Genomic DNA, 16,887 nt, shown 5'->3' on the forward strand with positions numbered 1-16,887 from the left:
ATGTTTTTAGATATCGTTCCTTTATATTCAATTTACCCTATACTTTCACTCTCTCTATATTTTTTCTATATATTTTCTATTCAGCTCTGAATAGAAATATTCAGAAATATTCAGCACTTTTCATCAAGAATGCTTGAAAGTCCTCTATTTTGGGGAGGGGAGGGGTCAGGCTTGGCCCCCAGCACTAACCTCGACTACAGAGTCTCCTCTTCAAAGTCTGAGGGGGCCTTGCCCGCCCTGTGCACTCTGAGGTCCAAGTGCCTACACATCCAGTCCATCGATCAAGCACCAGTAGTAGCTTTGGCTCCACATCTGTGTCCAGGATCAAGAAGAGGCAAAGAAGCCATCCCATCAAATAGGGAAGGTCTAGGTCCTTGCCTGCAGCTGCAGCCAGCCAAGTCAAGCTGGGCATGTTTAACCACGAGGGGCTGCCTCCAGGCAACTTCAGCCTGGGCCAGGGCACGATGCCAGATGGGTCCTCCCAATATGGTAAAGGTGGCTACATTGGGAGAAGCACCCCAAGACCATCCCAGCCCCAGCCATCATCCCAGTCCTTCTTTACCTTCCCTTCAGCAGTGAAGAGTGAGTACAGCTTGGAGGGACCCTCGACCCCTGACTCCAGCCAGACCAAAGGGTGGTATGCCTTCTCTGCGCCCCCACCCCCAGCTGAAGCCGGGCAGGCCAGTGCCTCCCACAACCTTCACCTCATGCCATCCAAAGAGGAAGACTCATCCTGCTCTTCCCCTTCCTCATCATCGTCTGGGGCTCCTGAGCGGGACCTCAGAGAGACCGTCGTTCCTGAAGCTAAGTATTGTGCCCATCCAGGCCCAACCTACTATGCGCCTGCCTGGACGGGGCCCTTTTGGCCAGGCCTAGGGAGCAGTGGTTCGGTTCCCACTGGGGCACTGCCAGGTACCCCTCTCCCTCCTCACCCTCTCCAGGCTCTAGGGACCTTTCCGGGTCCCAGGCCCCTCTACCCAGCCTCTGTCCAGCAGCCCCAGCCAGGGCTGGGCAGCAGCGGAGGCACCAGCAGTGGCAGCGTGAGCAGCAGCAATGTCAGCAGCAGTGTCAGCAGCACCAGTGGTTCAAGCGGAGCAGCCAGTGAGGAGGGCATCCCATCCAGCGATAGTGGAGAGGAGGACACGCCAACCTCTGAGGAATTGGAGCTGTTTGCCAAAGAACTGAAACACAAGCGAATTTCCCTGGGTTTCACTCAGGCTGATGTGGGCATGGCCTTGGGCACACTGTATGGGAAGATGTTCAGTCAGACCACCATCTGCCGGTTTGAAGCTCTGCAACTGAGCTTTAAGAATATGTGCAAACTGAAACCATTACTTCAGAGGTGGCTGCAGGCTGTTGAGAACACTGACAACCCTCAGGAGGTGGTTCGAGTCTGGTTCTGTAACCGAAGGCAGAAGGGTAAGCGGCTTCTTCTGCCCTATGGGGAAGATGGTGAAGCATTGCCTTATGAGCTGGCCCCAGGCACTGCCCTTGTCCTGCCAACTGCTGCTGTACCCCAGAACTATGCAGCACCCCCGCCACCTGAGCCCCCTGCCCTTTATATGTCCACCTTTCCTAAGGGTGAGCCCTGCATCCCAGGCATGCCTATGCCTAATGGGGGCATCTGAGCCAGGATCAGCATTCTAGGAACTCACTGGGGGCTCAGGATGCCTCTTGCTTTCCTCTTCCTTTACTTGCCCTATCCTGGTGACTAGCCATTGTCTCAGATACAGTGGCCAGGCCTTTTCCCGACCCTAGATTCTCTTTCTGCCCCTCCACTGCCCACATCTAGGTTTTTCTGGGCATCTGAAAAACAATATTCAGGTCTTTTTTCTCCCCTTTCTTTTACCTCACACTCCCAAACTTGTGATGGGTGTGGGAGCCAGTTTGGAAATAAAAGTTGGGTGGTAGCTGAAAAAAAAAAAAAAAAAAAAAGAAAGTCCTCTATTTTATTGAATTAACATTTTTTTCTGAAGTATTGCACTCAGTTTTGCTGGGTAGGTGATTCTTGGTTTTAATCCTAGCTCCTTGGACCTCTGGAATATCATATTCCAAAGCCTCTGATCCCTTAACATAGCAGCTGCTAGATCCTGTGTTATCCTTATTCTGTTTTCAAAATATTCAAATTGTTTCTTTCTGCCTGCTTGCAATATTTTCTCCTTGACCTGGGAAATCTGGAATTTGGCTACTGTAATCTTAGGGATTTTTCTTTTGTGATCTCTTTCAAGAGGCAATCAATGGATTCTTTTAATTTCTATTTTATCTTCTGGTTCTACAATATCAGGGTAGTTTTCCTTGATAAGTTCTTAAAAAGATGATATCAGGACTCTTTGTTTAATGGTGTCATTTTCTTCACCATCTTTTCTTACATCACTCTTATTTCTCTTCCCAATCTCACCTCTACTTAATTTTGAAAATCCTTTTTGAGGTGTGCATAGCCAAGATGGTAGAGTGAGAGCAACTGTTCACCTAAGCTCTTAAACAAACTCCTTCAGATACCTCTAAAAAGAGAATCTGACTAAATTTTGGAAGTGCAGTATCTGATAGAAGACAAACTGTGGCAGATTCACAGACCAGGACAGACTGGCAGGTCCATGGGAAGAATTTGTTCCATGGGAGTGAAGGAGCATACAGCGCACAGCACATCCCCACCATGTCAGGGCCATTTAGGAAGCCCCAGGGTGGTCTGAAGCAGTGACAACATGGCAGAATCTCTAGCAAAACAACCCAGGACAGAAGCCCAGCAGAACTGAGCCAATGAGAACCACAGAGCCCAAGGCATCTTTTTCTTTTTTTCCTTTTTCATTTTTTAAATTTTATTTATTTAACTTTTAACATTCATTTTCACAAAATTTTGGGTTCCAAATTTTCTCCCCATTTGTCCCCTCACCCCACCCCAAAACACTGAGCATTCTGATTGCTCCATCACCAATCTGCCCTCTCTTCTATCATCCCTCCTTTCCCTTGTCCCCATCTTCTCTTTTGTCCTGTAGGGCAAGATAACTTTCTATACCCCATTACCTGTATTTCTATTTCCTAGTTGCAAGAACAATACTCAACAGCTGTTCCTAAACTTTGAGTTTCAACTTCTCTCCATCCCTCCCTCCACACCCATTCCCTTTGGGAAGTCAAGCAATTCAATATAGGCCATATCTGTGTAGTTTTGCAAATGACTTCCATAATAGTCGTGTTGTATAAGACTAACTATATTTCCCTCCATTCTATCCTGACCCCCATTGCTTCTATTCTCTCTTTTGATCCTGTCCCTCCCCAAGAGTGTTGACTTCAAATTGCTACCTCCTCCCATTGTCCTCCCTTCCATCATCCCCCCCACCCTGCTTATCCCCTTCTCCCCCACTTTCCTGTATTGTAAGATAGGTTTTCATACCAAAATGAGTGTGCATTTTATTCCTTCCTTTAGTCGAATGTGATGAGAGTAAACTTCATGTTTTTCTCTCACCTCCCCTCTTTTTCCCTCCACTAAAAAGTCTTTTGCCTGTCTCTTTTATGAGAGATAATTTGCCCCATTCCATTTCTCCCTTTCTCCTCCCAATATATTTCTCTATCACCCCTTAATTTCATTTTTTTAAGATATGATCCCATCCTATTCCATTCACTCTGTACTCTCTGTCTCTGTGTGGAGTCCAAGGCATCTTCAACAACTGCTGCTGAGATTATCAACCCACAGATTAAATGTCTGTAGGTCACCTACTTAAACTTCTAGGAGTCAAGATGGTGGAGTGATTAGTAAATGCTGTACCCTTCCCCTTGTTGACCTTGAAAGAACCATAAAATATTTCCCCAGAAAAATCCTTGAATAGTGAAATCAGCAGAAGGGACAAATTATCTTGTAGCATGTGAGGCTAGCAAAATCGCTAAGGAAGATCCCTCTTGCTGTGTTGGAGGACTGGAGCTGTCCCAGACAGCCCCACCTCAGGGAACCAGAGATCCCAGGGGGATGGAGACTCACAATCACCAACACCAAGACCCCAGGTGTTCACCCCAGGGGAAACAGGAGGGCAGCCAGGATCACTAACTGCTGAGATTGTCTTTGCTCTAGCTCAGCAGGAGGAGACCTCCCATGGCCAGACGACCCCACCCCCACACTTAACAAGCTAGCTCCAGGGCAAATCCAGGGAAACACAAAAAGACTTCACCTGGCCTCTGCTTTCTCACACCAGCCAGCTCAGCACCAGGTTCTTTAACTTCTAGCTGAAAGAACCAGAGGACACAACACAAAGCCTCTTTATCATGAGTAAGAAGCAAAGCAGGAAAGAAAAGACCATAGAATCTCTCTATGGGGACAAGGAACAAAACATGAATACCAAAGAGGTCCACACTGAGACTGTACTCCATCTGAAACTTCAGAAGGGAATATGAACTGGTCGCAAGAACAAAGAGTACTCTTGAAAGACCTGAAGAAAGATTTTAAAAGCCAAATTAGAAAAATAGAAGAAAAACTGGCCAATGATTTTAAAAGTATAAAAAAAGAATTCTCTGAAGAGAACAGCTCCTTAAAAAGGAAAATTTGGCAAATGGAAAAGGAAGCACAAAAATTAACTGGAGAAAACAATTCCTTAAAAGGAATAATTGGACAGATGGAAAAGGAGACAAAAAAAAATTAACTGATGAAAAAAATTTGACAAAAATTAGAATTGACAAGTAGAAGTTAATGACTCTATGAGATATCCCACATCAGTCAAACAAAATCTAAAGAATGAAAAGACAGAAAAAAATGTAAAATATCTAATTGGGAAAACAATGACCTGGAAAACAGATCCAGGAGAGAAAAATCTAAGAATTATTGGCCTACCAGAAAGCCATGATGAAAAAAGAGCCTGGACAGTATCTACCAAGAAATCATCAGGGAAAACTGCCCAGAAGTCCTAGATCCAGAGGGTAAAATAGTAATAAAAGAATCCGCCATTAACCTCCCAAAAGGCATCCCAAATTGAAAACACCAAGTAATATTGTAGCTAAATTCCATAACTATAAAGTGAAAGAGAATATACTAGAGGCAGCCAGAAAGAATCCATTAAAATATTGAGGAGTTACATTCAGGATCACACAGGATCTTCCAGCTTCCCCATTAAAAGATCAAAGGAATTGAAATTATATCCTGTAAGACAAATTAACAGGAACTACAAGAAAGGAACAATTACCCAGCAAGATTGAGCATAATATTTCGGGCAAGGAGATGGACATTCAATGAAATAAGGGATTTCCAGACCTTTCTGATAAAAAGGCCAGAACTTAATAGAAATTTCGATCTTCAAATGTAGGTCTAAAGAGAGGCTTAAAAAGGTAAACAGGGGAAAAAAGACTTGCTACTCAATATGGGCAAACTATTTACATTACTATAAGGGAAGATGATACTTGTTAATCTTGAGAAGTGTATATTTAGTATGAAATACAAAAGGGATATACATAGATAGAGGGAGTGGGTATAAAGTAAATGATGTGATGATAAAAATGTAATTTAAGCATGTGAAGGGATTGTAATAGGAGATGTGAAGGGATTGTAACAGAAGATGTAAAAAGGAGAAGGCAGAAATGGTAAATTACATCACAGGAAGAGACACCAAATTATATTACAGTAGAGGGAAAGAGGGGAAGGAGCTGAGTGTTTGAGAAGTACTCTCATCTGATTTGGTTCAAAAATGGAAAAACAAAATTAAGTATATAAATCTAAGTAGCTCTATAGGCAGTAGGAAGGGAAGAGGGAAAGAATGGGGAGAGGAGGCAAAATGGGAGGGAAGAAGTACTAAGGGTTAAGGAGAGTAAAAGAAGGGGGGCTGAAAGAAGGAAGGGAAGACTATGGGGTGTGATAGTCAAAAATTAAAACTCTATTTTGTAGGGGAAGAGAGAAGGGAGAACTAAAAGTACAAATAGTGAGAAAGAGGATGGAGAGAAAGACACAGATAATAATCATAACTTTGAATGTGAATGGGATGAACTCTTCCATAAAATGGAGACAGATAGCAGAATGGATTAACAATCATAATCCAACAATATGTTGTTTACAAGAAACACATTTGAAACGAGGGGATACATACAGGGTAAAGGTAAAAGGTAGGAGCAGAGTGTATTGTGTTTCATCTGATGTAAGAAAGCAGGGGTAGCAATCCTAATCTCAGACGAAGAAAAAGCAGAAATAGATCTAATCAAAAGAGATAAGCAAGGAAACTATATCCTGGTAAAAGGCACCATGGAAAAGGAAGCAATATCATTACTAAACATATATGTTCCAAGTGGTATAGAATCCACATTCTTAGAGGAGAAATTAAGGGAGTTACAGGAAGAAATAGACAGCAAAACTAAACTAGTAGGGGACCTCAACCTCCCCCTCCCTGTACTTGATAAATCTACTTTCAAAATAAACAAGAAGTTAAGGAGGTTAATAAAACTCTGGATAAGGTAGATATGATAGATTGCTGGAGAAAACTGAATGGAGACAGAAAGGAATATACTTTTTTTCTCAGGGGTACATGGCACAAGTACAAAAACTGACCATGGACTAGGGAATGACAACCTCACAATCCAGTGCAGAAAGGCAGAGATAATGAATGCATCCTTCTCAGATCACAATGCAGTATAAATTGTATGTAACAAAAGGCCATGGAAAGATAGACCAAATATTAATTGGAAACTAAATAATCTAATCCTAAAGAATGAAACAATCAACAATTTCATTCAAGAGAATGACAATAATGAGACAACCTACCAAATTTTATGGGATACTGCAAGAGCAATTCTTAGGGGAAGCTGTATATCTTTGAATGCCTACATGAATAAAATAGAGAAAGAGGAGATCAATGAATAGGGCATGCAGTGGAAAAAGCTAGAAAAAGAACAAATTGAAAATTCTCAAGTAAATATCAAATTAGAAATAGTAAGAAGCAATGTAGAGATTAACAAAATCCAAATTAAAAAAATTTTGAACTAATAAATGAAACTCAGGGTTGATTTTATGAAAAAAAAATAAAATTGATAAACCTTTGGTCGATTTGATTAAAAAAAGGAAGAAGAGAACCAAATTACCAACATCAAAAATGAAAAGGGTGAACTCACCTCTAATGAGGAGGAAATTAAAACAATAAATAGAAATTACTTTGCCCAACTGTATGTCTATAAATTCAACAATCTAAATGAGATGGTTTATTTTAAAAAAATATAAATTTTCCAGATTAATGGAAAAGGAAGTTGAATACTTAAACAACTCCATCTTAGAAAAAGAAATTGAACAAGCCATCAATGAACTCCCTAGGAAAAAATCTCCAAGACCAGATGGATTGACAAGTGAATTCTATCAAATGTTTAAAGAACAGCTAATTCCAATACTATATAGACCATTTGGGAAAACTGGAGTAGGAATCCTCCCTAATTCTTTTTATGATACAAATATGGTTCTGATAGCTGAACCAGGAAGATCCAGAATAAAGAAAGAAAATTATATACCAATTTCTCTAATGAATATATATGTAAAAATTGTAAGCAAGATTTTAACAAAAAGAATGCAGCAACTTATTATAGAAATGATACATTATGATCAGGTAGGATTTATACCAGGAATGCAGGGTTGGTTCAATATTAGGAAAACTCATCATTATTGTTCACATCAACAACAAACCTAACAGAAACCATATGATTATCTCAATAGATGCAGAAAAACTTTTTGACAAAATACAACACCCATTCCTATTAAAAACACTGGAGAGCACAGGAATCAAAGGACCTTTCCATAAAATAATAAGCAGTATCTACCTAAAACCTTCAGCAAACATTATATGCAATGGAGATAAGCTAGATGCATTTCCAATAAGATCAGGGGTGAAACAAGGATATCCATTATTACCACTACTATTCAATATGCTATTAAAAATGTTAGCTGTAGCAATAAGACAAGATAAAGAAATTGTATATTTTGCTCTTCCTTATCACCAAAAATTCTATAGTCTGATTTTTTTTCCTGTTTTTGCTCATTTCCCCAGCCATTTGCAGTACTTTTGGGCTCTTTGTCAAAGTATTTATCTGCTTCCAATGGGAGTAGGGCATTTAATATCAGCTGCTCAATCCCTCCCCCTCCCCCCCCCCCCCCAATCTGTGGGCCTAGAACTCTAAAAACGGTCATTGCCTTTGCCCCTGCTGCTGCTGTAGCTGCCATGGCCTCCACCTCTTCAGGCATCCTATGGCTGTGACTGGACCATGCTACTCTCTCACATAGGTAACACAGGTTTTTTCCACTGACCTTACAATTTGTCCTCATATAAGGGCAAACAAAATAGAATCTTTTGCTGATTTTGTTTTATTAAAAGTGCCCCTGATTGAATAATGTGATTGAGGAGGATATTTGCATCCATTGATGGGCCTGTGAAGATTTGTAGGAAGGCCCACACCCTTTTTGTTAATGAGGCATTGGTTCTCAAGTGATGTGATGCCCTCTGGCTCTGAAAAGTGTATAAGACTCTGAGGTGAGGTTTTACTTTGGGGCTTAGTTTTTGGAAGAAGTTTTGTGTGCCAGATGAGACTCTGGGAAGACACTAAGGAGCCCCCAGCTTTGAAAACCAAAATGTTTGTGCTTCCCTCTCTGGCAACTATGGCCAGATGGTTGGACCTGTCTGTTGAATTGTGGTGTATGTATTTCTTACTGTTAGAGAGTTTAGAAGTTCTGTCTTCTGATTTAGATTCCTCTGTATTTTCTCTGAAGTCAAGGGTGCTGACTTTTTCCCCTGAACTTACTGAATGATTGTTAACCCCTCAAAAGTTGCTTTATGTTTTAGAGAAGCATGTCAAAGAAGCTGTGATAAAAGGCCTCCTTCCTATATGTCACGGTGCTTAATGATATACCTTGGCAGTTTTGGATCATGAAGTCTGGATACTGCTACAGGTGCCAATGATTCAGTCACCAAAGATCTGCTCAGATTCCATCTATACTGGCATGGCTCACACTGGATTGCACTCTGCTACCAGTCTGGTGCAATAGATGCTTCCCTTCGAACTTCCAGGCTATCTATTTCATTTGAGATATGGGTCACAAGGAGGTTAAGTCATATGTCTAAGGTCATACAGATATTTGGGGGTAGAACATGCATCTTGTCTTCTGTTATTTTTTTAAAGGCTGAAGTAAGGAAGTATTCTAACTGATGAATTCCATTGAAGAGGTAAATTGAGTTTTGCGGAAGGCTGTGCATTGAAATTTTTAAGTTCTTCACAGAGACAAAGAGACACAAAGTGTAGATAAGTTCACAAGGAGAGGTTTTTCTTTTATTGTTGTTTTGTTTTGTTTTGATTTTCAAGACTGAGTAAGAGAGGGCTTGAATGTCAGCCAGGGACTGTTTCCTTTCACCTGAGCATCATATAAATGCTACGGTATTTCAGAAGCTACGTTTCTGGTAAACAATTACTCCTTGTACATTAAATTAAAGTCTAACTTTGCCAACAGGAATTCAGATAGTTCCAAGCATATAAACACCATTAAACATAATCCCACAAAGAGGCACATTGCCCAAACAAGGGCTTAAGCAGAACAAATTCTTTTTTTCTGAAACTGTCTCCTTCCTCTACTTCAAGTTGTTACTGTTTTTTTTTTAATTACTCTTAATACATATCTGTGTGTGTGTGCGTGTTTTAAGCAACCTTCATTTTTGTATTTTAAAAAGATGTCAAATGCTTAGTAGAAACTCTGTTCTGCCTAGGTCTATGACTCAGAGGGCAAAGGGGAATAATAACAACAACAAACAATAAACAATTGATGTTTACATCTTTTACAATTTGCAGTAACCTTTATATTTGCCATTTCATTTGACCCTTACAACACCTCTGTAAGGTAGGTGCTACTTTTATCCTCATTGAAAAATGAGGAAACTGAGGCTGAGAGAATTAATGACCTAGGATTGTACAGCTAGTAAGTATCTGAGATAGTATTCAACTTTAGTAATAATAGAGACAGTGAGAGTAGGAGTAAAGGTTCTTGAGGATTAATCAAGATCCCTGGATTTAGAAGCCAGGGTAGAAGAAGCCAAAAGTGAAGTTAATGTGGTCTCATGAAAGTTGAGGAAGAAAAAATCTTGTTGGGATAAAACATACGTATTTGACCGAGCATTAGTTTGCATGATTCATCCTTATCCATATATCTCTGATTTGGTCACACCACCAATGCTTTCTTAAACAGTAACTCCTTTGTAATCCATACTTTGTTGTGATTTCAACCTATAAAGACTTGCTTTCTTAAATTCAAATGGAAAAGCAATCAACGAATTGTTGACTCTTAATTTTTCTAATATAACTAGTTAGCAGCTGTTTTACTTCAATTAATAATACTTTTTGAAATACCTTTAATTTTTATGTATTTTCTGATGTTTCTGCCTTCCACCTATTGGGAGAGTGCGGGAATAGGAGTAGGACAACCTTGGAGTTATCTTTGACTCATTCCTCTTTTTAATCTAAGATACCACCAAATATTGTTATCTCATTCTTCAAAACATCTCCAAGTCTGCCTTTGTACTTATTTCCTCTGTCAGGATGTTGAAACAGGTCTTTATCATTATACACTTCAACTTCTATGAGAGTCTTCTAGCTGATCCCTCCCTATTTGTGACTCTCTCATTTTGATCCATCCTGATTCCAATCACCAGACTAATTTTCCACTTTTATTAGGTCATTCCAGTGCTAACGGGTATGTTCTCCTAACTTTCCACATCACATCCAAACCATCTGTCTGGCCTCCTAGATTCTTTACAACATAGTCTGGACCCATTTTCTAACCTTATTTCCCACTTGAGTAGCAATATGGCATAGTAGGGAGGTTTCTAAAACTCTAGGGACCATTTTTTTTCCCATCCCCTAAGATCTGCAATCCTGCCCACAACTTCATTGAGTATCAAAAGCAACAAGTTTTTACCATGCATTAACAAATACAAAGACAAATTTAAAATCAATCATGTTTTTTTCTTTTCCAAGGGTACAATAACTTGTAGACCTTAATTGATGGGGAAAATTTAGTTTCTAAAATTTTATAATAGAATAATGCATGTATTTTAATTATTTGAAAAATATTACCCATGCCTCCTTGATAAGTTTCATATATTTTAGATAGGAAACTCCTATTATAGTGGATAGAAGGTGGGAATGAAGTCATACAATCATATATCATAGAAGTAAAGATCTTGAAAGTCAATTGATCCAACTCTTTCATTTTATTGAAGAGATAATTGAGATTCAAGAGGTAAAGTCAATGCTAACGGTCACACAGATAAGTGACAAGATTTGAATCCAGCTTCTCTAACTTCAAAGCCAGTACTTTTCCCATTCCCTACTTCTCATACTATGTATAGTTGTTGGGTGTGTGGCCAGAAGTAGTTCATTTGACTTTGCAGATATCAAACTAAAACGTATCTGCCAAATTAGAGCTGTGTTGTAATGTATATATCAGTGAAGGAAAAATTCACAGATCCTTGCCCTTCGTTACTCCTTAAAATTTGGTTTCTGTCCCAGCCAGTCCTCTCTCCTTATTGCATCCAGTCTACCCCATCATATTCACTTCTATCCCCATAATTTTGCTGAGGACCACTCTCTTATTTAACCAAAAAAAAAAAAGAAAAAGAAATCATGTACCAATTCCTCTGTGAACCTTCCCTTTATTATAAAAGTACACGTATATCTCTCTTATTCTTTTCTATTATACATAATATACATTATACATGAGACATAGTTTCTCACTTAATTGTATTCTTATAGTTTCTGGTCTGTTAGAGTTCTGGCCCACTTGAGGGCTTAGATTAGGTCTTCATTTCTCTTGCACTTCCCGTGGCATGCAGAGAAATGTTGGTGACTGTGGTTGGATTTAATGACTTTTTCTTGAGTTTTGTATTAGAGTATTGGCTTTGAAGTGAGAAAAGTCTTTGTTTGCTCTGTAAAAGTCATTAGGTACATTTCTAGCTTTCCATTTTCAATGGGCTTTCCCCTCTATTTATCAATATTTTAGTTACTAAATTTGCGATCTATATTTTGAAGAGATGGATTTCTAAAGTCATAACAATGAAGATTAGACTTCCACAGGTAATTAAGGCAATAACATAGCAGCACTTTCCTTGCCTTATCCTCTGGTTCTAGAATATAGAGTTTTCCTTGTTAATTTCTTGAAAGATGATGTCTGGGCTTTTTTTATCATAGCTTTCAGGTAGCTCAATAATTTTTAAAATGTCATTCCTAGATCTATTATCCAGATCAGTTGTTTTTCCAATGACATATTTCACATTGTCTTCCACTTCTTTTTCCTTCATTTAGTTTTGTTTCATAATTTCTTGATTTTTCATAAAGTCATTAGCTTCCATTCTAATTTTTAAGTAATTATTTTCTTCAGTGAAATTTTGGACCTCCTTTTCCATTTGGCCATTTCTACTTTTTAAGGCATTCTTCTCCTCACTGACTTCTTGAATCTCTTTTGCCATTTGGGTTAGTCTACTTTTAAGGCGTTATTTTCCTCAGCATTTTTTGGGTCTTCTTTACAAAGCAGTTGATTCATTTTTCATGATTTTCTTCCATCACTCTCATGGGTATATTATTTAGATATTCTTGAATTAAATCCAGTTTACTTTTACTTTGTCCTATGGAGGTCTATTCCTAAGAGAAATAAATATGCTGTGATTTCATTAGGTCATCTAAAATTCCTTGAGCAATTTAATAGTTGTAATTACTCTGGTGATTGTCTGATTATTAATTTCAATCAAGGTATAATGAAAGAGGTTTATATTCAACACAATGCTTTACCACTGTTAGGGTGACTATCCAAAGTGTTGTTCAGTTAGAAGGGTCATTGTCTATTGATGTTCTTATTTGTAGATACCATTGTGTTGATTTCATAAGAGTCTCTACAAACTTTACAACTACCTGAGAAAGATCAGTTCAACAATCTAGTAATTCAATAGAACTAACAAAGTGGATGAAAACTGCTTACTCTCTAGATAATGAAATACAGTTGAATGTGCAGTCCATTGATAGATGATGAATTAGTCCATGAATGCATCTTTTAGAATTAGATCTAAAAATGAACACTGACTATAGCCCAGAACTGAAACAGTAGGAAGATAAAAGGCAAGATTTCACTTTGGATACTTGCCAGTGCTTTTGATAATCTGTACATACTCTCTAGTAAAACCTCATCTCACTTATATTATATTATTATATATTATAATATTATTTGGCAATATTATATGATTAAACTCTTTGAATACCATAATCACTGAAGAATCAAAGCCACGATTGATCCAAAGGACAACGGAGGACACATGGAATTTGTAATTAGGCTGCCATATGTTATCAATGATGGTTCAGAAACAAAAAATACATAAAATAAAACATTCAAGAATTATTTTTTTAAATTTTATTTGTCATATAAACACAGTTTGTAACAGATAAAACAATTCAAACTTTTGGTCAGGTGATACTTCTTTTTAAAGCATTTAAAATATGGTCCACTAAAGAATTTTATTTTTAAACATTAACCAACTGAGACACAAATAATATTTATGTTGCTAACTTCACAAGCTCTTGACCTAATTGTCTCCACAGCATTACTAAGAATTAAAGGACCCTAACTTATTGTTGTTAGTCTAAAGTCCTGTGCCTAATAGCTTAATTTTAGGCTTAACCTCGGATGTTTTCCTACCAATAATCTATAATTGAATAGATCTGGTATTAAGCTTACAAACCTTTTGACTACAGGAAATTGCCACCAAGAGTAAGGACATTACAGGGATACAATATCTCTCCAACTTCATGTCAATTCCAGGCAGGATTAGATTGTCCACTTGCATTCAGTCAGGCTTAAAGTGTGCCAGGTGTCAGTGGGGAAACTGAGTCAGGAGAATCCCACCTCAGTCCATGCTGAACAGCCACTCTCCTACCCTTCCCATGAGATCACCTTTTGCAGTTCATACCAGCATCTCACCAGCTTACTGGCATCATGGACTGGAGGTTCAGATCGCCTTTCTTGCTGCCCATACCTGGAGTTAGACTCAGAAGAACAGTCACTTAATAGTCCCATAGCATCTAAAAATGGCAAGTTCCAATAACCAGGTTTCAAATATGATTATAGTTTCACTTTGGCTAAGGAACATCTTCTGAGGCAAGTCTTAAGTGGCTTACATGCCTTTCTATACATATTCTAGTTCCTGATTAAATAGCAATCATAAAATCAAATTTACCATTAAAACCTTAACTTTTCCATCAATGCGAAATTTTACCCTAGGTTACCTTCCTCAAGGAAATTTAGACTGAAATTCTTTTCCCCAAACTAAAGATGTCATTGATTTATTCTCAGTAATCGATTCAATCAATTGTTTTAATACTAATTGCTTTTACCTCACTTTGTAACATGTTCAATTTTACTCCCCATCACTCTCCTTCCCCCGCTTCCTAATACCTTACATTCTGATTACTCCTTCCCTCAATGTACCCTCCCTTCTATCACACCCCACCTTTCCCTTATCCCCATCTTCTCTCTTTTCTTGTAGGGCAAGACAAGTTTCTATACCTCATTTCCTGTAGTTCTTATTTCCCGATTACATGCAATAAAAATTCTCAACATTCGTTGCTAATACTTTGAATTCCAACTTCTGTCCCTCCCCCCCCTCTGAGCCCGACTGAGAAGACAAGAAATTCAATACAGACTAAATATATGTTCTTTTGGAAAAGACTTCCATAATAATCATGTTGTGTAATACTACTTATATTGCCCTCTGTCATACTCTATCCCCCCTTATTTTTTTCTCCCATAATTGACCTTGTCCCTCCTTAAAAGTGTTTATTTCTAGTGACTCCCTTTTCCCATTTGCCCTCCCTTCTAACATTCCCCTCACCCCACTTGTCGCCCCCTCCCCTACTTTCCTGTGGTGGGATATAAATTCATATCAAATTTAGTGAGCATGTTATTACCTCCTCCAGCCAAATGTGCAGAGATTAGCTTCATATTTCCCCTCTCCCCTCTCCCTTCTCTCTTCCATTGAATAAGATTCTTCTTATCTCTTTTATGAGTTATAGCCTGCCCTGTTACATTTCTCCCTTTCTCTTCCCATTATTTTCCTCCTTCACCCCTTAATTTTTATTTTATTTTTTTATTTGAATATCATCTCTTCTGATATAACACACCCTGTACTCTCTATCTATATGTGTGTGTATACAATCTCTCCATCTACTCAAATACTGAGAAAAGATTCAAGAGTTAAAAATATTTTCTTTCCATATAATAATGTAAACAGTTCAGCTTTAGAAAGTCTCTTATGATTTTTCTTTCCTGTTTAAGCCTTCCAAGAGGTCAAAGGAGCAATTAATTAGACTGATATAGTCATGGGCAGTTTGAAGTACATACATACACATATACACACACACACACACACACACACACACACACACACTATAGGACCATTCTTAAACTTATACTTTATGAATGAATCCATGACCATCTGTTCATTAAGCAAAAGACATATTTGTATTGTTTTGCCACATATATAATTGTGTAAACAAATGCTTATAATTCAATTCTATTCCTACACTGCATTTTAACAGTAAAATGAACAAAAACACAACCCATATTCACTAATATGCAAACTCTAACATGAATCTTAATATCTCAGCCTACCTTCACACTGGTATATTTACAAATGTATACATTTTGAGAGATGGCCACTGTTTTTTTGAATATTTTATAATGGGGAAAATAACCACAAATACTCTTCTCTTACTCCTGAAAGCCAATACATACCAAACAGATTCTTTCTAAACAACTAAAATATACAAAATACTCCAAATATTTGGGCTCAGTATCCCTCACTGTTGATTAGGGGAATAAAACATATTGGGAGGATCCTATGCTTATTTCATTTAGCTTACCTCTGTTCAGAGGTTGAATAGACTTTTAGACATAATTTGGATTTATTATTTTCCAATATTTTACTTTCTAGATTAACATTGACTTCTCAAATGTATGCAATTTTCCTCAGGATCTGAAGGAGTTTCATTCCATTTTCCCATTTTGTTACATATGTAATAACATTACAGTAAATCAAGACACTAATTGAATGTCTATAATTCAACAGGAATGCTGAAGGGAAATAAAGTTGAGTTAATAGACTCCTGTTCAAGAGAATACGGAATGACAGCAATCTGGAATGATTTAAGAAAGATGTCAGATTTTGAGAGAATTTATGTATGTACAAATGACAAAAATGTATGACCTGAATAGCAGAAATCATTAGCATAGTAGAAAAATTCGAATATATCATGGTGAGCTTGTTTCAAACACCAAGACACAGTGGGTTAATTTGAACATTTTCAATATAAAAAAAAAATCTGCAGACAACCAGACTGACATCCCAATATATAGGTTAATAAATTGAAATAACAGAAAAGTATTCTGTACTCACCAGAAATGGCAGAATAAATTCTGAAAAGCAAAGGTGCTCAAGCTACAACTCAAAATGATATATCTTATATAATTAAACTTTAATGTTGAATGAAAATATATAGATGTTCAATAAAAGAGAGGCTTTTGGTGTACTTCCAAGAAGAAAAAAAAAATAAACACAAGTGAACAGATAATTTAATGCCTGAATAATTCAATAGCTAGAATTTATATAACACTTTGAGATTTGCAAAGCATTTTACATTTATTAATCTCATTCAGTCTGTGAGATGGGCACTTTTATTTTTCCAATTGTACAGATGAGAACACTGACTCAGATAAAGATTAAGTGACTTTCTCAGGATTACACTGAAAGTGAACTTTGGAAGCAAAATTCAAACTCAGGCCATCCTGACTCCAAAGTCATACACTGTACTCAGCTGTTCTGCACCTCAAACAATAGAAGTGGTAGAAAGGTAAGTACAACT

The 16,887-nt window shown here is 37.9% G+C and overlaps 1 protein-coding gene across 3 annotated transcripts; it reads left to right on the plus strand.

Moving 5' to 3' along the window:
- Window positions 1–212: 212 nt before the first annotated feature.
- LOC140509990 (POU domain, class 5, transcription factor 3-like) lies at window positions 213–1,931 on the plus strand. Of its 3 annotated transcripts, none has more exons than XM_072618226.1 (2): window positions 214–489; window positions 574–1,925. In XM_072618226.1, the coding sequence occupies exons 1-2, from the start codon at window positions 411–413 to the stop codon at window positions 1,626–1,628; spliced, it is 1,134 nt and encodes a 377-aa protein (XP_072474327.1). In that variant the 5' UTR covers window positions 214–410; the 3' UTR covers window positions 1,629–1,925. The 3 variants fall into 3 exon arrangements, with proteins under 3 accessions (XP_072474326.1, XP_072474327.1, XP_072474328.1); XM_072618227.1 differs by having other exon boundaries at window positions 577–1,925; XM_072618225.1 differs by having other exon boundaries at window positions 213–1,931.
- Window positions 1,932–16,887: the final 14,956 nt, after the last annotated feature.

This window comes from Notamacropus eugenii, chromosome 6 (genome assembly GCF_028372415.1).
Source record: "Notamacropus eugenii isolate mMacEug1 chromosome 6, mMacEug1.pri_v2, whole genome shotgun sequence".
Taxonomy (NCBI): domain Eukaryota; kingdom Metazoa; phylum Chordata; class Mammalia; order Diprotodontia; family Macropodidae; genus Notamacropus; species Notamacropus eugenii.